The sequence below is a fragment of the Felis catus genome, chromosome C2 (genome assembly GCF_018350175.1).
Source record: "Felis catus isolate Fca126 chromosome C2, F.catus_Fca126_mat1.0, whole genome shotgun sequence".
Taxonomy (NCBI): domain Eukaryota; kingdom Metazoa; phylum Chordata; class Mammalia; order Carnivora; family Felidae; genus Felis; species Felis catus.
In genome coordinates this window covers 122,463,991-122,487,997 of record NC_058376.1, presented here as the reverse complement: position 1 = coordinate 122,487,997, position 24,007 = coordinate 122,463,991, and the positions used below count along the sequence as shown (strand labels likewise).

Genomic DNA, 24,007 nt, shown 5'->3' with positions numbered 1-24,007 from the left:
GACTGATATAGGTAAATGCCAACCCAGGAGCTTCCTAGTAGGGACGCTGCCTGTAAAGTCTCACGACAGCCAACCTCTTGCAACCTCCAAGCTGAGGACCTCATCAGAGGGAGGAGGGACTCCTGCCTGGGAGCCCACTGGATTCTGGTAGAGAAGGCGTCAAGAGCTCTGGGCAGCCGGTAGCCATCATGTAGGCGCCATGGAGACTGCCATGTGTGTTTGCTCTCCATGTTGTACATGGCAGAGATGTTGTCCTCAACTATGCTCCTGTCTGTGCTGCAAGTTCCTCTTCACCTCAGAGCGGAACTGCACCTGCTTCCCCTGCCCTTACAAAGATGAGCGCAATTGCCAGTGCTGCCACTGCACCTGCTCTGAGAACCCCAACTGCCACTGGTGCTGCTGCTCCTGGGCCAATGACCCCAACTGCAAGTGCTGCTGCACGACCAGCAGCAACCTCCAGTGCTACTACTACGAGAGCCGCTGCTGCCGCAATGCCACCATCACGTTCCACAAGGGCCGCCTCAGGAGCATCCGTACCTCGTAAGTGCCGGGCGCCCGACGGGGCCCTTGCCAGCTGTGGGCTCCATACGTACCCCCGCCCCAAGTCCCTTTCTCCCTCTGAAAAAAGGAGGCCAAGAACTTTGTAGCAATTAAGCCTGTCCTAAATAGCCAGTGACCACATCTAGCCCTGAGTCCCACATGCACGCCCCACCAGCTGTGTGAATAGGCACTGGGCTCTCTCACCTGCACTAAATAGTAGTGGCTAATACTCAGCGTGTAAGCCACTTGCCAGGCACTGTGTGCCCCCCAGCAACCCTCACAGCACGCCCACCACACCAACGAGGAAACGGAGCCTTTGGAAGGTGAAGTTGCCCAGGATCACACAGCTAGTAAGACGCAGCCAGATTTTGAACCCGGAATCTGTGTCTTAAAAATGTTGCACTGCAAAGTGGAGAGTATAGGATCTGTTGTGATTCGGTGGGTTTGGGGATTAACGTATGCACCTTGTAATCTGTTACGGGATTTAAAAATATAAGTTGCCCTTTCTCTTCCTCCTCTGAACTTTTGATACCTTCAACACTTATTGGAAAAGTAGTAACTTCCACAGGCCACTTTTGACCCCTATGTCCTTTATAAGTACCCCGGACCAACTCCTGCCAGCCTTCTCATTCTTCCCACCTGGAAGTCATGCATCTCAGGGTCTCAGTTACTCACGTGGGGCATGAATGCTCTGTGACAAGCAACTGCATATTCTCTTCCTGCTCTGACCAAGGCAGTCCTTTTATGTCACATGTGAGGGGAGTTTGGAGTAGCAAGGGCAGACTTCTTAGAGAAGGAAAGATCACAGCTCAGAACCATAAGAGGAGAGCTTTTGGAGAGGCAGAAAAATGAGACGCAGGTTTGAAGCCTTTCAGGCTGGAAAAACAATTCTGTGAGTAAAGTTTCAGGGAATTCAGGAGAAGGATATGATCCATCTTGCAGTTCAGCACTTAGGAGATGCTTAACAGACACTACTCTCCATTCAGGGAGCTCTTGTGGTGTTTGCATGAGTAGAGGATCCAGGGGTTCTGGATGCAAGTCCAGAGGTTCTCAGGTGCAGAAAGTAGCATCCACATTCCTCTCTCCTAACTCAACGCCCCATTTCCTGCATATCAGCCATGGCGAGTCACTGGCCACAGTTCAACGGAGGAGGGATGACATTGGTGTTGTGGGAAGATGTCTTAGGTCAGTAACTCCCAAACTTTGCTTTACAGGAATCACCTGGGGGTCTTTACAAAGGTCCTCACTGCCAGACATTCTGATTTCATTGGTCTGGGGGATCACCTGGACATCAGAATTGTAAAAGCCACCCCAAGTGATACTAAAATGCAGATGGCCTGGAGGGATCAGGAGGGAAGCCAGGAGACCTTCCGGGTGACACAGTGAGAACCCAGGTGCTAGGGGAACAGGCCTGAATTGGAGGGAGGGTGTGTGCAGAGGAGGAGAGGCCAGATATCTCAGCAAGAAGGCAAGGCTGCTGGGTCTGGTGGCTGTTTGGGCGTGGAGCCACAGCCACTGAATGCCCGGGTCCAAGCCTGAGGCTTTCAGAGGATAGTCAGAGATGCTATTGCAAGTGTCAGGAGGTGGGCAGTGGGTACACTGAGGCTTGTCTTCCATCTGGCCTCTCTCCTGGTTTCTGAATCCCTGCCTCCCCCTGCTCCTCATCACCACTTCCTGCTCAACACCTTGCTCATCCAGCCCACTCTGGTCTCAAGCATCTCTTTCTGACTTTCTCATTTCTTTCCCACTTCCTTTTTGACCTCCACCCAAACTCCCTGGGCTGCCTCTCAGCCCTGCTGTTTCTTCTACCAATGTCACCTTCCCTCCCGCTTTATATTACACCATGCCATCTCCCTCTTTATATTACACCATGATTCTCAGAATCCTACCTTATCAAACTAAAGAGGTTCATCCAGCTACCACGTGTACAACTCACTGTGCCTCCAGTGACCCCTTTAGGGCCCAGGCAGGAGACCGAGAAAGCAGAGAGGAAATGAGATGAGAACATCGAGGCCAGCAGGCCTAGGACCCAGCATCCAAATCCCTAAGGGATGAACTTTCCAGGAGCCTGAGTGCCACAAGAGGCATTCTCTGCCACCACAGGGCCACTCCCTTTCAGTATGCTTTGGCAACACCTTTGACTGTCTGGGCTCTGAGACATAGGTCCATGGGGAAGGAGATAGGAGCATACAGGAACCTCAAGAAGTCCGAAGCAGAAGAAAATACAGCCACAATGTCACGATCAACACCCAAATTATCACTAACGTGAACAGAAGATAAGAGACAGGATCAGTCACAAATTGTGTATCTGTTTACCTCCATCCCCACAGCTAATTCATTTATTTTCATAAACTGCTTTTGCCCTGATTGTAGCTTCTTAAAATATGCAATTGAATTTTACAAGTATGCTTTTACCTCATCCATGGTTCCTACAATTAAATATATGAAATCCACCTCAGATATTAGACAAATAAAGAATCAACACACACACACACACACACACACACACACACACACACACACAAATAATAGAAGCATATACTTCTCATGGACGTGACCACTCTTTTCCTCTACTGTGGACATTAGCTGGCCAGTACCAGAGGGGAGTAATTGCCGAGGCCACATTTATTGAGTCCTTACTATGTATCAGCAGTTAGGCACTTTATCATGGGTTACCTCATGTAGACTTTGTAAAATTCTCATGAAGGAAATAGTATTGTTAGCTTTGACCATTGGATTACAGATGAGAAAAGTGAGAATGGGAGGGATTAAGAAATTCGTCTCAAAGGTGCAGCTCTAAAGGGGTACATTCCACCATGAACAATCTGTCCCTAGAGCCTAGACCCTTAACTCTTACCTGTCGGTCTGCTGGTTCTAGACTTAGTTCAAGGGACTGACCTCCTGGTGTCCTGAGGACACTTTACCCACCCTCTTCTGTGTTCTACCCTATATACTGTAATACTGATGATGCCAATGCCTGCCAAGCAAGAACATGCTTGTAGGTGGACAGGATTGGATTTACTGAGCCACTGCACCAAGTGAGAACATACACCATGGTTAAGAGTAAGGTGTCTCGGTAAGAAGGCATCTGCAAGTTATTATGAAATTTAGGCTCATTTCAGGTGAGGAAGTGGGGGTAAATCTATCAGGTATCTTAATAAAAATCTGGTTTACAAGATGGGAAGGTCACAGGGCACCATATGCTGCAATCGATGAAAAAGCAGCAGTCGCTCCCATGAACCAGGACAGGCGAGATCTGGTCGTTTTGTGGTTTGGACGATGTTCTTGTCTTGCCTGCGTTCAAACAGGAGGAAGTGGTCTTATTTCTGCTTTGCTCCATCACAGTCCCAGAATGGCTTTGTCGGGTGTTGGTGTTCTGTAACTTTGCTGATGGGCAACAGAGCACTGAGGCCCCACTGATGGTGCCAGACCAGTCTGTCCTGCTTTCTCGTCTTCAAGATTCACAATGTGCAGTCGTTCAGCACTTACTGTGTTCCCGGGACTGCTCTCAGTCAAGCTTTGTAGGTATTAAATGTAGTTTTAGTCTCCTCAAGAAACTATAATGTGACTACTAATTTTATAACGAGGCAAAAGGCAGAGAGAGGTCAATTAACTGCCCTGAGGTCACCCAGCTAAAGGATGTTGGAGGCAGGCTTAGAACCCCAGTGCCCTGGCACAGAGCCTGTGCTCCCCACCATCACACTGGCCTGCCTGGCAGTGACCCCCAGTTCTTCCAGAGGCCAGAAATGGGGTGAGCTCTGGAGCCGGCCTCCTGAAGTCCTCCCGTGTCCGCTTCTCCTTCCAGCTCCAAGACCGCGCTGCGCATCGGCAGCAGCGACACCCAGGTCGATGAGGTGAAGACGATGCCCGCCAACAGCAACCTGGTGCACCATCTCTCGTGCCCCCTGTGTCACCGGCTGCACCTGCACTCGTTCATGCTGCCCTGCAACCACAGCCTGTGCGAGAAGTGCCTGCGGCAGCTGCAGAAGCACGCCGAGGTCACCGAGAACTTCTTCATCCTCGTCTGCCCCGTGTGCAGCCGCTCGCACTGCATGCCCTACAGCCACAAGATGCAGCTGCCCGAGAACTACCTGCGCGGGCGCCTCACCAAGCGCTACATGCAGCAGCACGGCTACCTCAAGTGGCGCTTCGACCGCTCCACCGGGCCCACCCTTTGCCAGGTGTGCCGCAGTCGGCGCATCGCCTACAAGCGCTGCATCACGTGCCGCCTCAACCTCTGCAACGACTGCCTCAAGGCCTTCCACTCGGACGTGGCCATGCAGGACCACGTCTTCGTGGACACCAGCTCCGAGGACCAGGACGAGAAGATCTGCATCCACCACCCGTCCAGCCGCATCGTCGAGTACTGCAGCCAGGACAACCAGCTGCTCTGCACCTTCTGCAAGACGGCATTCCACAACGGCCACGACACCGTCAACCTCATCGACGCCTGCTCCGAGAGGGCGGCCGCCCTCTTCAGCGCCATCGCCAAGTTCAAAGCAGGTCCTGGTCCCCTCCCCTCCCCTGCACAGGCACCCCTAGTTCAGGTACTGATGGGGAGAACGGCTCCAGGCAGTCCACTTGGTGAGAGCCTCCCCCACCTGGTGGGCCAGTCCAAGCACTGGGAAACACTGAGCCAGGCTGCCAGGCACTGGCCTGGTGTGCACGCCGGGCAACCATCACCAGCCTCCTAACCTCCCTGGGCCTTGGCTTTCTCATCTATAAAACGGGCATAGCGGTAGTAACTCCACTGGGTGATTGTGAGGATTAAATGGGTTATTCTATGTGAAGCAGGCAAAAAAGTATCTAGCACATAATCAGTGCAGAAAGATTCTATAATCTTGGTTATAATCTTCATGACCTTGGGCCTCATTTCCTCCTTTGGAAAATGATGAGTTTGATCTTCCAGTATCCTGAAGTTCTGTGAGCCTTTCTAAAGGGTTTTGTCACAAAAGTTGAGTATCTTCGGTGTTTTCCCAATTTGCAGAGGGAAAAAATTAAATCGATGTTGAGAATTATTTCAATTTAAAATTTTCCCCGACAGCATTTTCCCCAAAACTTGCAAACATCAAAGTAAACAAACTGGTAACAAACACATAATAACAGAAAAACTCAGAAATAGCCAATAACATTCTGGTCAATGGCTGGTTTTTCCTCTGCATGCCTGCTCAAGGTTATTGTAGATTGGTTACCTATAAAATAGTACATTTTTGTTAAGGGAAACTGAGCCTAGTTTCCATGCTGGAACCCAGTACAACAATATCTTGCAGGGTTCAGTCAAGAGCCTCATAATTTCTGGGTGTGGATCCACTTGATTAGACATGAGGATCTCCGGCATCCTTTTAGGGCTCTTAGCCCCTGGGAATAGCTTCCTTGAATAGAGGCCTACTTTGCCCAGGCCCTTTAGAAGAAGTATGCCTGGTCTCCTCACTCCTCCTGCAGTACAGGAACTGAAATTCCCTCCATGAATAAGACAATGGGGATTCCATGAATTCACTGGCACAAGGCAACTTGTAAATGGCAGACCCAATCTATCTGACTCCAACATCCATGTTAAATCCATAACATTCCTTTGACAACCTTCTCTGTGCTAAACAGCAACCAGAATCTAAAGACTGGAGGACTGGAACACAACAGAAACCACCACCACCACTACCACCCTCACAATCTGTGGTCTATCTCATTTCCTTAAGGACCGGCCTGCATCAAGTGACCAAAGTGCCCCAGATCACCCCAGCCCTTTCCCTTTGTGTCCATGTGTAAATATGCCCGAACATATGAGTGGGAGAGTTTTTCTCTGAGCTGCACATAAAGGTCCTATTGGATGTAGAGATGGGTCAGAGATGGACTTTGCTAACTCTGTCACCTAGGACCTCTCACCAGCATGGGTGTTTCGGGAATACCTTCATTTCTCAATTGCTTATACTAGGAAACACTGTTTGTCGATTGATATTTATTCTGTTTTGGAACCACCATCAGGGAAGTCTCTATATTAGAGAAACTCTATAGGAGCCACATTACCAAGCAAATGGGTAGTCCCACTGGTTCCCAGAGGGTTTCTTAAGGTGGACTCACTGCCTGGGCTCAGCTGGATTCTCTGGGGCCTCAGCATGGGAAGGGGTTGCTGCCTATAGTCTGCTGTGCCCCCCATGCAACTATAAGAGGCCTGGGCCTTTAACACAGGAGAAACCTAGGATAGTTTTCTCAGAGTCCAGAGCACCTAGAAGCCAGACAATGAAATTCAATTCAATATGAGGGGACATCAGTTCAAATTCCAAAGAGCCCAGCAATTGGAAGGACACAGGGGTCACCTTCATGGCATATCCATTTATTTATTTTTTTAATTTACATCCAAATTAGTTAGCAGATAGTGCAACAATGATTTCAGGAGTAGATTCCTTAATGCCCTTACCCATTTAGCCCATCCCCCCCCCCAACACCTCCAGTAACCCTCTGTTTGTTCTCCATATTTAAGAGTCTCTTCTGTTTTGTCCCCCTCCCTGTTTTTATATTATTTTTGCTTCCTTTCCCTTATGTTCATCTGTTCTGTGTCTTAAAGTCCTCATATGAGTGAAGTTATATGATGTTTGTCTTTCTCTGACTAATTTCACTTAGCATAATACCCTCTAGTTCCATCCACGTAGTTGCAAATGGCAAGATTTCATTCTTTTTGATTGCTGAGTAACACTCCATTGTGTACATATATACCACATCTTCTTTATCCATTCATCCATCAGTGGACATGTGGGCTCTCTCCATACTTTGGCTATTGTAGATAGTGCTTCTATAAACATGGGGGTGCATGTGTCCCTTTGAAACAGCATACCTGTATCCCTTGGATAAATACCTAGTAGTGCAATTACTGGGTCCTTAGGTAGTTCTATTTTTTATTTTTTGAAGAACCTCCATACTGTTTTCCAGAGTGGCAGCACCAGCTTTCATTGCCACCAGCAGCGCAAAAGAGATCCTCTTTATCTGCATCCTTGCCAACATCTATTGTTGCCTGAGTTGTTAATGTTAGCCATTCTGACAGGTGTAATGTGGTATCTCATTGTGGTTTTGATTTGTATTTCCCTGATGATGAGTGAAGTGAAGCATTTTTTCATGTGTCTATTGGCCATCTGGATGTCTTCTTTGGAGAAGTGTCTGTTCATGTCTTTTGCCCATTTCTTCACTGGATTATTTGTTTTTTTGGGTGTTGAGTTGGTAAGTTCTTTATAGATTTTGGATACTAACCCTTTATCTGATATGTCATTTGCAAATTCTGTCAGTTGCCTTTAGTTTTGCTGATTATTTCCTTTGCTATGCAGAACCTTTTTATTTTGACAGGTCCCAATAGTTCATTTTTGCTTTTGTTTCCCTCATATGGAATATCCATTTATATGTAGGTAGAGAATTTACCCTGTCCATCCTTTCTGAGGGAACCCCCTCACCCACCCCTCAAATATTTTTAATTAAAAAAATTTTTTTTAATGTTTATTTATTTTTGGGGCGCCTGGGTGGCGCAGTCGGTTAAACGTCCAACTTCAGCCAGGTCACGATCTCGCGCTCCGTGAGTTCGAGCCCCGCGTTGGGCTCTGGGCTGATGGCTCAGAGCCTGGAGCCTGTTTCCAATTCTGTGTCTCCCTCTCTCTCTGCCCCTCCCCCGTTCATGCTCTGCCTCTCTCTGTCCCAAAAATAAATAAACGTTGAAAAAAAAAATTAAAAAAAAAAATAAATGTTTATTTATTTTTGAGATAGAGAGGGAGAGAAACAGAGCATGAGTGGGGGGCAGGGTGGGGGGAGGGAGGGCAGAGAAAGAGGGATGCACAGATTCCAAAGCAGGATCCAGGCTCTGAGCTATCAGCACTGAGTCCAATGTGGGACTCGAACTCACACACCATCAGATCATGACCTGAGCTGAAGTCAGACTCTGAACTGACTGAAAGGTGCCTCCACCCCTCAAATTTTTTTTAACCAGAGTTCAAACTTGCTTTTAAGGACTCAACTTATTTTGGGGGAAGGTGCCATAAATCTACATTTTAAATAAATCTTCAAGTAATTCAAAATCAGGTGATCTGACAATACACTGAGAAACTCTGGGTCCTGGAGGAAAGATCTAGTTTGGGTCGATTGAAGCTGTGGTGTCGACCCCCAGGTGCACACTGGAACCCCCTGGAGAGCTTTACTAACTAGGGCCAGCAGCAATGACACCATCCAGGAGCCCGGTAGGCATGCAGAACCTCAGGCCTCACCCATACCGATTTTGTGGGAATCTGCACTTTTAACAAGATACCCCAGAAGATTCCCGGCAGCTGCTAACTGCCTCACCTGGATTCCTGAGCCCCAACTCAGGCCAATTCATAATCTCAGCAAGTGAGGCCAAGAGGAGAGTTTTCTTTAAAGTTCTCCCAGAAGATTCTGGTGCTCACAGAGGACTGAGAACCATGACTGGAACAATTAAGAACATAGGCTTTGGACTCAGATAAACAGAATTAGAGACAGGCCTTGGTTTCTCCCATATACTTGCTGTGTGACACTGGACAGTAACTTAATCTCCCTGAGCCTTAGTTTCCTTATCTATCAATAGGAACAATATCTTCCTCATAGGAAGATACATGTAATATATTATAATAGAGAGATATGATCCATAATATGTGAATTATATAGATCTGGCCCATAATATTTAATAAATAATAGCTACTTTTAGTGTATTTCCTGAGAGAGATATGGACTTAACTTTGCTCTAGGACCAGCTCTTGCACAGCTGCCATATTTGTAAGATGGGAGGAGGGGTGCTTCTGGCCTCCTCCTTCTTTTCTCGTGGTGCTGCCTCTTTCCCCCTCACCTAAGGAATTTTTATGCTACCTCTCGGGACTTTACATAAACTTAATTAATCTCTAATGAAGCAAGGAATTTCCTATGCAAGATTCTTTGGCAGTGAATAACAATTGAATAGTCAAAGAAATTAATGAACAAAGTGGAATTTCAGCTGCCATAAGCCACAGTAGGGCTTGCACTGGGGAGGGCAGGAAGCATTTCTCAGCTCCTCTGCAATCACCCTGATAGTTTCCTGTTCAGCCCCTGTCTGCATTGCTTCCTCATCCCTTGTGTGCCAGCCTGAGGGAGGAGGTGGGCAGAGGAAATAGCAGCTTCACAAAATAGGCCGGAGAGTAACACTTACCCCAATGATGTCAGAAAACAGGACAGAATGGCTTTCACTCAATAAATACCTTTCAAGCCCTTCTACACACCCTAGTCATAGTGATAACTAAGAGAGCCATGCTCCCTGTTCTCATGGTCTGACAGGACTCCTGGGTTTCTCTTACTCAAATGCACATCATTGTTAAAATGGCCACAACTCACAAAGGTCCAGCTTACTGTGCACCTGGGAATATGTTAAGAACAAAGTACAAAAAAATCTTGGGCACGCCTACTCCTGAGTAAAATCTGATGAGGATTATAGCCCATCAATTCACTACAAAGTTGGCCTATCAAGGGAGGACCTTACCTTTAGACTAGGCCACAGAAGGTTGACATGTCTTCACATCACTGTCACTGCCTGATGCCTAAATCACTGTAAAGCCAACAAAGGTACTCATTTCAGAGAGATGTACCACATACTCTCAATCATAGCATCCTCTACACTATAGTATCCTTGGATTTATGAGTCTCTTGAGCATCGGTGCCCTCTCATATTCATATCTGTATCCCTAGTACCTTGGAAGGCATGTGACATAGGTATCCAGTAAATGTTTGTTGAATGACTGAGTGAACTTAAAATCCAAAAACCATGTAAGAGGATCCAGAACAAACTGGGTTCTCTTTGAAGTGCAACAGCAGACTCTTTTTTAGAAAGAAATGAGGAAAAGGCAAGAGAGGAAGCCCAGCTGATTTCCTACTGTTGTCTAGGGCTGGGTTTTGGTGAATGAGGCAAGGCAGCATTTAGAAGAAGTCATCAGAAATTTAGTTCTTTCTCTTGCCCCTGCAGAAGCTTAGCTTTCACACAGGGAAAACCAGTCACTTTGAGACATCACCTCTTCTCAAGTCCAACATGCTGACACGTGATGTCTGAAACTCATATCAAGGGTGGCCTTGAACTTTCAATTCCAACCCAGAGCCGCAGGGATTACTATAGCTATAACTATGCCAAGGAAAGAAAGGCTGGGACTCCTGAGGGAAGTATTAGACAAGGAGGCGGCGGTGGGGGGGGATCCTGAGGGAGGCCAGATGCATCTCATAAACCTGTTCAGGCCTATTGCAGTTCAACTACAAGTGCCCTCCCTCCCTCTCCACCCACTTTCATGGAATCTGAGGGAATTCCCTGCAGTCAGCTTTGACACCTGGGGAGATGAAAATTTTAACCAAAGTAACTAACCTGGTTGTTTTGCAGTCCGCTATGAGATTGATAACGACCTAATGGAGTTCAACATTTTAAAAAATAGCTTTAAAGCGGACAAGGAGATGAAGCGAAAAGAGATTCGAAATGGATTTCTCAAGCTGCGCAACATTCTACAGGAGAAGGAGAAGTACATCATGGAGCAGCTAGAGAATCTAGAGGTGTCCAGGCAGAAGGAGATTGAAAAATACGTGTACGTCACAACCATGAAAGTGAACGAAATGGATGGTCTGATCGCCTATTCCAAGGAAGCACTGAAGGAGACAGGCCAGGTGGCATTCCTGCAGTCGGCCAAAATTCTGGTGGACCAGATCGAGGATGGCATCCAGAGCACTTTTAGGCCTGACCCACAACTCCGGCTACACTCCTTGCACTGCATGCCCTTGGACTTTGCTGAGCTCTCCAGTGCCATCCACGAGCTCTTCCCCACAGGGCCCAAGAAGGTATGCTCCTCAGGGGAGTCCCTGCCCTCCCCTTATCCCATGCACTCAGAAATGATGATCTCCAGGAAGGTCACTTTCAGCACTCACAGCTTTGGCAACCAGCAGATATACCAGCGAAGTTCCTCCTTGCTGTCCTTCAACACCACCAGTGGTGAGAAGGCCAAAATGGGTCTGGAAGCCTATGGGCGAGCCCAGTCAGCCACACCTGCCAAACCCACAGATGGCCTCTGTACATACTGGAGCGCAGGGGCAGAAAACCAGCCTGTGCAGAACAGCAGCAGCTTCCACAACTGGTACTCATTCAATGATGATTCTGTGAAGACCCCAGGCCCAATTGTCATCTACCAGACTCTGGTGTATCCTAGAGCTGCCAAGGTAAGGAAGGCTCTGGGCCCATGAGGAAGGCAGGAGGATGGGTGGTATGGAATGGAGGTGGGTAGTCAGAAAAGGTTGCACTTACCTCTTTGACCTCTGGGGTTCAGTCACTCAAATCTGCTCCTAAATTCCTAAAATCTTAAGTAGCACAATATTGGCTTAAACCAAATCATGTATTTAACTCATAGTCAAAAATCTATCTGAAGGCCCCAACCCCATTTCAAATGCAACCCAATTTGGGAACCAAAGTAATTTGAAGAGACTGCTTGGAGGGTGTAATGTTTCCCAGGGGCAAAGCCTGTAATTGTAGAGAGAACATAGAAAATCCAATTAGAAATATAGGCTCCATTATCTATCAGCAGTGATTCCTCTAAATTGCTACCTTTCCTAAAGAAAGTATTCATACTCTCTATGATTTGGAAAGAATAGAAGGATAATCCCCAATGGAATTCCAATTCTAATCTCATAAGATTTAGTTTTAGAGGGAGGGAGTGTTGATCTCTCACAGACCTCTACAACTGCCATCATCTGACTTCAGGAGACATGACTCCTCCTTGACCCTCTTGACCTAACACAGACAAATAACCTTTCCCTTAACATTCCATTCAAATCCAGCTGAACCTAAATCAAACTGTTTATAGAATGTGTTATTAAAGTTCAAGGAAGGAAAAAGATTAACTTGCAATTAGAGATCCTGTTAGAGCATAACTTGCCTCTCTTGGGGTTCCCTACAGGGACATCTCCCAGGCCAGCCCATGGCCTGCTTTCATGTGGCAGAGCCCATCTTTTGCCCTCATAATCTGAAAACATTCCCAAAGACTTTTAGCATCCTTGAAGTCTAAACCATTGGTTCTCAAACATTAATGTGCACCTGGAGGTCTTGTTAAAATGCAGATTCTGTTTTAGTGGGTCTCAGGGGGCCCTGAAATTCTGTTTCTAACAACCTTCCAGGTGCTGCCATTGCTGCCAGTCTGCACACCACACTTTAGTATCAAGGGTCTAAAAACAAGAAAATGAAAGCCAGACACTGACCAAGCTTTACTTTGCTGTTCTCCTGAGACATCATAATCTATGTTTTAGAGTCTATAATCAACAGCAAGAATGACCTTACTCTGAAAAGTAGAATATACCTTCTCATGGGCTATCAGACACAGCAAAGTATCTCTACCCTTCATATAAGAGACACCTACAACTGAGTAACCGAACCTTCATTTCCAAATGATACCAGATCAGCAAAGCCTCCAGTGTATGTGACATTAGCTCAGTGATGGCATTAGGTCTCTCCATGCAACTTAGACCTGGGAGATTGACAGTTTCTCGCTCTGCTGATGTCTGCCCCATAATTGGGCTTGGAAAACAGTCACCCCATGCCACTGGTTAGTGGTCCCTGCAAGAGCCCAAGAAAGGGGCCTAGGAAAGTCAAGTCATTGCCTGTCAAGAGAGGACACCTAAATCTACTGCCAAATAGTGGTATTTGATGTGAAGATATCAGTGATCCCTATTAGGATCATGGAATGGAAATCATACAGGAATCCTAGTGTTTAATGATGCCGAAGATGAAATCTGTGCTGACTTCTCTCTCAAATGATGGTTGACTAATAGCCCACTTTAGGCTTTTGGCATAGAAAACATTCTCAAAGTTAGTCTTATAACTTGTCAAATACGTATCTTAAAAATCCTAAGGATTTTTTCCTAAAAACTCAATTTTATTTCTAGAAAACTTTCCCAGAGAAATGATTAAAAATTCAGGTGAAGATTCATGCCCCCAAAGTCCTCATTGCATCATTATTTATCGGAGTGTAAAATTAGAAACAACCTAAATGTTCGACTACTGAAAGATTAAATCACTTATGGGACAGCTATTAAAATGGTGCTTTACTAAGTTTTTAATAATATAGGGAAATGTATAAAATATAAAAAATGAAAGGAAGCAGGAATCAAAGCAATATAATCCAAATTGTATGCATTTCTGTATTTGTGAATGTTCTAAAATTGGAAGGAAATGAATTTTGAACTGAATTTTGGGATTATAAGTGATGTTTATTTTTGTCCCTTGTATTTTTTCTGCATTTTCCAAGTCTTTAATAATGAGTATGTTTGTTTTGATACTCAGAAAAAAATAAGTTAATTTTTACTGACAAGTTATACAAATTTATAAAAAGTTTTAAAAGTATAAATATATAAAAATAACTACAAAGTAATTATAAATTCACAAAACTTTATGCACTTAGGAGTAATTTTAAATTAACTTTATAAACATAATAACATTTAAATTTGTTAAAGCTTAAAGAATACAATATCTGTTTAGAAATATAATCATTTCAAAATATTTGTGTGCCAGACACAATCTGCTAATTGATATTTGTTAATATATCTCTTTCCGAAAGCTGATATATTATGTTTTGAGTGTGAATATATATTCTTCATGCCTTGGGTAAGCCCTTGCACCTCTCTGGTACTCTACTTCCTTATGTGTAAAATACAGGCTTGGAACAGATACACTTTTCATTGTCTAGTAGTCTGTGGTTCTATTGGAATTTGCTAAATGTAACCTTTCTGAGCCTCAACTGTAAAATGGGATAATAAAATCTCCCTTCCAGGGAGTTGTGATGACTAGGTGAGTTAGGCAATGTCTGACACAGAATCTGATGCATAGAAGGTATTAAATAAATGGCAGCTACCTTGGTTAATGGTGTCAAGAGAACAATGGTCACTGCCATGTTGACTGATGGTAACAGAACCCAGAGGAGCATTCTTTTGTTCTTGAAATGCATTATGAGCATCATGTCAGGTCTTATCAGGTAGCCTTTCAAGACTGCTGCACATAGTCCACATTGAAGTCCTCAGCAGCTAGAGGAGATGGGGTCAGCTTAAATCTGCCCCACTGATAGTTAATGACACAAATCTTTACGGGAAAGAAAACTGAATGGTGTATATTAGTACCACACCCATATGTTCATTGCTTCATAGGTTTATTGGACATGCCCAACAGAAGATGTGGACTCTTTTGAGATGGAATTTTATGAACTCGTTACTACCCCTCCCAACAATGTACAGACAGAGCTCTGTGGGCAAATTCGGGATATAATGCAGCAGAATCTGGAGCTGCACAACCTGACCCCCAACACTGAGTATCTGTTTAAAGTTAGAGCCATCAACAATAATGGTCCTGGACAATGGAGTGACATCTGCAAGGTACTGTGCATATTTTTTTTCTCAGACTTTCTTTGTAAGCTCTGGATGCAGCTCTGTCAGGATGATCACAAGATCACAGAACCCACAGTGTGACTGCCCCCTCTATTCCCAGAAAACTTGTTAACTCAGAGTCAAAGAGAGGGCTGCTGGCCTCAACCAACTTGGCAAATGAGGCCTAAGAATTGTTAGTTCAGTTTGATTCAAAAAACATTTGGGCCAGGCATTCCGTTAGGATGTAGAGATTCTGAGGAAAATAAGGCATAATCCTTACCTTCAAGGAGCTCAGGGTCTATTAAACAAATAATTGTGGTATGAGAAGGACAAAAAAAGAGTTCATTGTTAATCCCAGTGGTGATTCAAAACAAGCATAGGGTGCCAGATTTAACAGACATAAATAGAGGGCACATACAACAAATAATTTTTAATGTAAGTATGTCCCATGCAATATTTTATTTGTTGCTTATCTGAAAGTCAAGGAGTAACCACTGAGCATGTCAGAATGGTATCCCCCAGAAAAAGGGACATGATTATTCCTATCTTTCTTTGTGATTCGAAGCTGACTCTTCTTTATATCTCTGGGGGATATACGTTCATGAGTATAATTTTATTGATACTCAAAGGAGAAAAGGAAGAAAAATACCAAGGGCTATCGTACTGTAGAACCATAATGATGTTCTTTGGGATACCAGTAGATTATGGCTTAATCAGGAATTCTTTAGAGGAAAGACAGTAAGTTCATTCATTTCAGCTTTTGAAAAGGGAAATGTATGGTACAGAGAAAGAGGAGTCTCATGAGACCACTTCCAGCCAGGACAAACATCTAATCCTCAAGGGAACTAGAAAGCCATCAGTTTCTCTCCCTTCCTCTGTCCATCTCTCTGTCGCTGTCTCTGTCTCTCTGTCCTCCCTCTGCCCACACTTCCACGTCTGCTTCTGTCTGAATCTGCACCACTTTCAGCTAGTTTGTAGTATTTCCTCCCCCAAATTCAGCTTTGCTTGTGGCTTTGGATTGTCCTGGCCCAACTTCAGTGTGACCAACACAGTCTAACTAGCAACCCTCCCTTTGTCTCAGGACAAATGTTTGCAGAAGAGAATCTGATTGGTTGCTACTTCTAGTGATGAGGGAAGCACAAGGGAGGGTGGGGGCAGGATTATGCTGTAGGTCATTGTACCAGTAGCAAATCAGCTGAAGGCAGAGGCTCTCTAGTCCATCTGGACTGCTTCTGGAGCCAGCACCCACATGAACCCCTTCCCACTCTCATGGAGGCCAGATACTCACCTGGGCAGGAGGCAGAAGGAGAAAGTCGGCCTGCCTGCTCCTCTCACTCTACCCCAGCCAGCTACCCTGTCAATCGCCCAATTCTTGTTGCCACCCTTCTTTCCCAAGCATGGAACACCCACAGCTGCTACCATATTTTGCAGCATGTCCTTTCGACTATGGATTTTTCCTTCATCTAATTCCATCCGCCTTCTCATTTTTTAGAAATTCCTCAGACATGCCTTGCCCATGAAAGGCACTCAGTGCTGTTACTAATATTTTTAAATGCATCTCCTGTCGTTTTTACATGCTAGGCACAAGGACAGGGAGTGGAGAGACTGAAGTGTGTCGGCCTGTCTTAAGTAGATGTTTTGTCCTCCCTCTTAAGCTCTGAACTCCTGAGAACAAACTTCACATCTAATTCATCTCTCTTTCCCCCGCAATGCTTACCACAGCAATGTGCATATCACAGGTTCTTAATGGTTATTGAATGAATACATGACTGAAAATGTGATCAAACAAATGAATATATGAATGAATGTCTAAATTAAAGAGTAAAGAAATAAATGGATGAATAAAATTAATAATTACAAAGTACCATAAGATGCCCAAAAGCTAAGTGTTTTATGCAATCAGTCAAGAAGTAACATTCCCCCTAAAATTGTGTTTATGCGATTAATTTGTACTCCCTATATGGGAAGGAAACTCATTCCAGTTTCTTTGCTTTTTAACACAATTTCTAAATGAGCAGAGCACTAATTAATGAGGTTTTCTGGAAGCTTCATTTTTATCTGACTTGCAGAGCTGCAATATAGATTTTTCCTTCAGAAGTAATTCTTCCTCCCTCTTTGTGATTATATTAGCATTCTAGGGGAAACACTGGTTTCCTTAACATTTGTCATGATTTGCATAAGTAAAGGCTTCAATAGCAAATGAAAATAAGATGGTGTGTTTGAATGACATTTATAAAGCTTCATAAAAGTAATGACTTCAGTTCTTTCCCATAAAATCGAAATACTTTTCCTTTGGCATCGGTCCTATGCAGGTATTCCTGAAAGGTTTCATTTAAAATGCTGTAATGAGGTAGCAGAATCATTTCTTATCCAAAATACAATATTTCCATCATACATACTTTTGAAAAGGAAGCGAAATAACACCTTTCATATTTGATTTTCATAGTCTGTGACTTGCTGATTTTTTTAAGGGATTTTATTTGAAGTATAATATACAAAGCATGAAAATTAACGTGAATGCATTTTAAAGGTCCCATTTATTGAAGGCCGACTCCCTGTCAGATACTGTGTATTTGTTACCACTGATCATGCCAACCACTGGAGGTGGGGAATTATTGCCTCTATTTTACAGATGAGGAAACTTAGGCTCAAGAGGGAAGGTGCTCTCATGTAACTGAAGAAAGAGGTGAGTGGGAACTCAGTTCTCATCCAAGGCTGGAGCTCTTTGTTCTCCTGCACCACAGTCACATTCAGCTAAATCTGGGCCAGTGGGCCCCACCCTGGGGACCTGGCACCTCATTCTGGGAGATATTGTCAAAGCCAACAGCTGTGAGAGCAGGAGTTTTTCTCTGAGAGGCAAGATTGAGCATTGGACTTGACCTGGTGTGCCATGGCCCAAGGCCCAACTCCACTAGGCTGTAAGCCCAAGGTGGACAGGTGCCTTGCTGGCCTTCCTCACTCCTCTCGGTCCACAACCTTCAGCCAAGAGCCTCTTACATCCAAGAGCCTGATAGTTTTGAAGGAATGAAGAAATGTGTTTTTAGGCAAGTCATATATCCTTGATCCTCAGTTTCTCTTCCTATTCTTCCTCTAATCCGCAGGGTACCTCCTGACCACCATCCACATTTCTGAAAAGAGCCTCCTTACTTTGTCTGCCTCTGACTTCAAATCTCTGCTAACTTCCAGGAAGTCTTCCCATGACAAACCTAACTTTCTATCTGTGCATTGGTTTCCCATTGCCACCATAACAAATCAGCAGCTTAAGCAATACAAACTTACTTATTATCTTACAATTCTAGAGATCAGAACTTCAAAATGGGTGTCACCCAGTAAAATCAAGGTGTGAGCAGGGCTGTGTTCCTTCTGAAGACTCGGAAAAGTTTATTTTCTTGCCTTCTCCAGCTGCTAGCAGCAGCCCACATTCCTGGGCTCATGGCCCCTTCCTGCATTTTCCAAGGTAGCAACATCAGGTTGAGTCCTTCTTACACCTTCATCTCTCTGGCTCTCTTCTGGCTCCCTCTTTCTTTGAAGGACTCTTGTGATAACATTGGACCAACCTGATGATTCAGCATAATCTCTGTCTTAAAGCCAGCTGACTAGGAACTTTAATTCCCCTTTACTGTGACACATAACACATCCACATGTTCCCAAGATCACAACGTGGATATCTTTGGGGGCCAAAATTCTGCCTACCGCAGTCTATAAACCAGATATCCCCAGCTACATCACATTTGGAGGTAAAAATTCAGGCCTAACAATAGTCACAAACTGCTACTTTTCTGGGCTTTTCCTGATTACCTCTTCAGGAAATGCACCCATTCCTGCCCCCACTCATCCCCGCAAATTCCTCCCCAGTCTGTATTGGGGGTCACCTCTGGTGTCTACCATGTGCTCAGGAAACAGCCCTGCCAACTACTCTCAGTCTCTGCAGTGCTGACCCCTTCCTGCCCAGGCTGGAACTCTAGGCACAGAGCCAGGCTGCCTGGCCTTCCTGGGCATCTTACCTGGGTTTCATGAAATCCCCTACTGGTTTTACCTCTGTCTCTATTTCAGACCTCCTGTCCAGGCTGAGATATGCATCTTCAGGAGGTGGGGTTGCAGGGCAATCTGAGAGACCAACACTATCCCACACTATCATACACTCAGAATAACTGCCCCAAACCTACCTCACCCACCCACATACTCACAGCCACCCCCTGCCCTGAAATGAGAGAAAAATGGTTTGCACTCCCTATCTCCTTAGGATTTATTCTTTTCCAAATTGCTGCTTGATCGTTCATGCAAATAGAGAATCCTATCACCTGCTCTCTACTTGCTCTGCAGAAAGACATGAACCCTGGAGTGAGGATAATTTAGATCAAGCTGGACCTATTACTTTTAACTTCATACACAGAGGGTTGAATTAATCATACACTTCAGTTCATGGTCCATTTTCAACAATGGCCTATGCAAGGCCCTTTTCTTGTCTATGTATGTATTCCCTTCTGCAGCCATTCCTTCCCAGACATCCATTCTAATACGTTTCATGTATATCTTATTGCTTTTATGAGTTCTTACATGGTATGTATTGTTTTGAATGTGCTGGTAATTTGCACAAATAGTGTTGTGCTACTTAACCCTACTTTGTTTCTCACCTTTTCTCCCAGAACACTGTGTTTTTTATGCTGTAGCAATGGAGTTATACACATTTAGTCCCTTACTCCTAATGCGGCCTCATCTTTCACAATGTGCATTTGGGCACCATATTTCACCTGTTCACTTAGCCAAGACAGACACCCAGATGATCTCCAGTAATGATGCGGTGAACAGCCTCATTCGTGGCACTTTGTGGGCAGGATAGGGGTATGAGAATTTCTCTGGAACATTGTATTTGTTTGCTAGGACTGCCATACTAAAATGCTACAGGTTGGCTGGCTTACACAACAGAAATTTAGTTTCTCACAGTTCTGGAAACCAGAAGTCCAAAATCATGATGTCGGCAGGTCTGGTTTCTTCTGAGGCCTCTCTCCTTGGCTGGAGACACTTGCCTTTTCCCTGAGTCCCTCACATGGCCTTTTCTCTATGCCAGTGCACCTTTGGCAGGTCTCTGTGTGTCCACATTTCCTCCTTTTATAAGGACACCAGTCAGATTGGATTAGGGCCCTCCCTAATGACCCCATTTTAACTTAATCACTTCTTTAAAGGGCCTCTCTCCAAATACAGTTGACCCTTGAACAACATAGGTTTGAACTGTGTGGGTTTACTTATACACTGACTTTTTACAGTACAGTACTATATTTTCTCTTCCTTATGATTTTCTTAATAACATTTTATTTTCCCTATCTTACTTTATAGTAAGAATACAGTGTATAGTAAATACATAAAATATGTTAATTGACCATGTTAATGGACCAATTGACCAAGTCATCAGTATGGCTTCTGGTCAGCAGTAGGCTAATAATAGTTAAGTTCTGGGGGAGTCAAAAGTTATACATGGATCTTTGACTGCATGGGGGTCAGTGCCCCTAAGCCCCGCATTGTTCAATGGTCAACTATACAGGCACATTCTGAAGTACTTGGTGTAGGACTTCAACATATGAATTTTGGGAGGACATATTTCAGCCCTTATTAGAATATACCATGAGTGAAATTGCTGGATCACAGAGTATGTGCATACTTGATTTAAATGTGGGAATGAATGAGGGACCCTATAGCCTAAGCCCCACCTGTATGTGGCATGGTCCAGCTTTCTACTATTTTGTTAATCCAATGGGTACAAAATGCGATAATCTCCTTACTGTTTGAAATTTCATTTCACATGCTTGTTAGTTTTCAGGATTTCCTCTTCTGTAAATAGCCTGCTAAATATCTTTCACCCATTTTTCTATTGCATTTGTTCTTTTTCTAGGTGATTTGCAGTATGTTCTTAAATATTCCAGATAATGCTTTTAGACATTGCTAATATCTTCTCTGTTCTGACATTTGCCTATTAACTTTGTTCATAGTGTATTTCATGAAACAACAGAAAACTTCCATTTTGATATGACTGAAGTCATCAATTGTTTTTTTCTTCTGGTTTGACCTTTTGAAGTTTTATTTAAGAAAGTCCTTCCATAGGCTTAGTTCACAAAGATAATCTTCCTCATATTCTTTTATTGTTCTTTTATTAACTTTCACTTTACCTGTCAAACTTAGGACTTTAATCCATCCAGAGCCCATCTTTGTGTGTAGTGCCAGGTAATGATGCACATTTTTGACCGTCTAGTGAGGCAGTTTTTCCAATAGCATCTACCAAGCAATGTCTTTTCCATTAGTATATGGTAAATGTACCACTGCGATCTTATATTAAAGTGCCATATATTCAAAAGTTGTCTCTGAGCTCTCTATAGTCTCCTGTTGGTCTATTTGTCTGCTTCTATGTCAATACCACACTGGTTTTATTGTTTAACCTTAGCTTTCTGCTTTGTCTTGATGAACTGCTAAGGTAAGTCTACCCATTACCCTTCTTTCTATTTTAAGGTTTATTTATCTAATCATAGGAATTTGTTCCTTCATATAAATTTTGCAGCGAGTAATTGAATTCCTAAAAAAAAAAAAAAAAAAATCCAGATAGAATTTGATTAAGATAGCATTAGGTCTCTAAGTTAATTTGGAGACATTTGATATTTTTGTAATAGGTCTGACATTTATTAAATCATCTTCAATGTGCTTTACTAGGGATTTTAAATTCTTCTCATAGAGGTACTATATGTTCCTGGTTAACCAGATAGTTGACAGACTTTGTAGATATTATGAATGTTATCTTATATTTGATTATATTTTCTAATGTATTGCTGGTTTAGAATAAAAGCCATTGGTGTTTGGAGGTTAATCTTGATTCTAGAAATCCTGATAAACTCTCTTATTATTCTGAGAGTCTATCTGTTGATTTTGCTTGCTTTTCCAGGCTATGGTCCTATCATTTATGAATAATGATAGTTATATCTCTTTCTCACAATCCTTGAACCTCTATTTCGTTTCTTTCCCTATACCTTTGGCCAGGGCCATGAGTCCTACAGAAAATAGAGGCTGAAATACTTGATATCCTTGTCTTATTCCTAATCTTAATGTTTCTCCATTGAGTTATGATGATTTTTAATTTAGTTTTTGTGGTGTATAATTCTCATTGAGTTAAGGAAATTTCCTTCCACTTCTGAATTGCTGAGAGCTTGTACAACCTTATGCAATTTTTTTTGTATTATTTGAGACAATCATATGATTCTTCTCCTTTAGGCATTAATGAAATGAATTACATTGATTTTCTGATGTTAATCTTGACTTGCATTCATGGAATTAACCCCATGTGATCATGCTGTGATTATTTAATATACTTGGTTTTACTTAGCTCATATTTTATTTTGGATTATTGTATCTATGATCATAAGTGAACTAGCCCTATAATGTCTTGCCTATATTGTTTTTATCTGGCTCCAGAATCAATATCTTATTAGCTTAATAAAATGAGGTAGGAAGCTTTTGCTCTTTTCCTGCTTTCTAGAACAAACTTTTCTTAAAAGTTTCTTAGAATTCATTTGGAAAACCATCTGAGCATTTTGGGTAAGGAAGGGGATGTCAATTATTTCAATTACTTCAGTATCTCATAGACTGTTCTCTGTTTCTTTTGTCCTTTTTCATATGATCCCCTTGTTCATAGACACGCCCCAATCCTTACTGCTCCATCCACACATCACACATGATCTTTGTCTCTGGATACCCTGACTATGACAAAATTCAACTCCCCTATGTTGTATGAGTCAATTCCCAACTCTGCCACAACACTGTTATTCCTTCATTATCACCCACCCCCATTGCTCAGTGTGTTTCTTTAACACTATTTTTATTACCCTTACCAGGGCTGTCTCTTTGTGTTATCTCAATTTTTATCCAGCAATGGGTAACATAAAGACTTACTAGCTTTGTATATAGGGACATTGTACAAACATCGCTCTTTGCCACCCAAACCACACCTCCACCCCATCTGCCCTGTGAGTCCTGATTCATCTAGACAGAGCCTACTGATCCAGTGGGCTCTCATTCCTGGATCTCAGCCTCACTCCCTAACCGCCTCTTCAGTCAATGTGTACAGGGAAGGAACGGGAATGCTGCCAGACCAGAGGCATGGAGAAACCTAGCACCTTCAAAGAAAAGCGGGGAGATCCACGTGTAAAGCTGAGTCGGTTAGACTTGTAAGAAACTTGCTCAGTGCAGTCTCCCCTTTCCAGGTAGTTCTGACCACTCACTGCGATCACAGACAGTGTGAACCATCAGAGGGAGGCAACTGGCAGATATACATATTGTGGTTCTATTCACCTTGCATCCACTTCTCTAAGAAGCTTCTCTTTACCATAGCCAATGTTGGGATTACAGAGATGAAAGATGGTCACTTCCCCCACACCCCAGTCAGAATGCTCAGTCTGTTAAGAGTCAAACACATTTGATGGAATTTACAAATGATAAGAGCTACGACAGAAGCAATCTCCAGGGGCTGGGGGTCACCTGGAGAGCTATTCTATGGTGAAGCCCACCTGGGGTCACAGCATGCAGTTAAATGAGGTGCCTTTTAAGGAAATGGAACCTGGTCTGTGAAATCCCAGTCTCACCACATATTAGGTATGTGACTTTAGAAAAGTGAGAAGTTATCCAGTCCTTCTGAGCCTCAGTTTCCTCTCACTCATACAGTGGGGTCAGTGGCACCTGCTTCATGAAGACTTAATGAGATGTTGTGTGTAGGGTCTGGTGCACAGCAGTGGCCAAGCTCCTGGAAGCTGCTGTTTCCCTTGTGACTGGTGCCATGGTTCTCTGCTCCTGATTGCAGGTGGTAACCCCAGATGGGCATGGGAAGAACCGAGCTAAGTGGGGCCTGCTGAAGAACATCCAGACTGCCCTCCAGAAGCGCTTCTGAGCTCCTCGCAGAGCAGGAAGCAACCTCAGCAATGTACCACAGATAGACATATATACACACATACATACGTATTTTTCTCAACACATGCTTCAGTGAGGCTATCACTGTAGGCAATGTTCCCAGGACCTCTGAGTCTTCTAAGAGCTAATAAAAGGAAATGCCTGA

The 24,007-nt window shown here is 43.8% G+C and overlaps 1 protein-coding gene across 1 annotated transcript; it reads left to right on the top strand.

Moving 5' to 3' along the window:
• The first annotated feature begins 38 nt into the window (after positions 1-38).
• On the top strand, positions 39-24,007 carry TRIM42 (tripartite motif containing 42). The gene is made up of 5 exons (XM_003992051.5): positions 39-540; positions 4,346-5,043; positions 10,913-11,736; positions 14,707-14,931; positions 23,756-24,007. The coding sequence occupies exons 1-5, from the start codon at positions 200-202 to the stop codon at positions 23,840-23,842; spliced, it is 2,175 nt and encodes a 724-aa protein (XP_003992100.1). The 5' UTR covers positions 39-199; the 3' UTR covers positions 23,843-24,007.

Excerpts from the sequence above, each read along its gene's own strand:
- TRIM42 (XM_003992051.5), top strand. The coding sequence starts at position 200 with ATGGAGACTGCCATGTGTGTTTGCTCTCCATGTTGTACATGGCAGAGA. Across the intron at positions 541-4,345 it reads CTCAGGAGCATCCGTACCTC|CTCCAAGACCGCGCTGCGCA; the intron begins GTAAGTGCCGGG and ends TTCTCCTTCCAG. Across the intron at positions 5,044-10,912 it reads CATCGCCAAGTTCAAAGCAG|TCCGCTATGAGATTGATAAC; the intron begins GTCCTGGTCCCC and ends GTTGTTTTGCAG.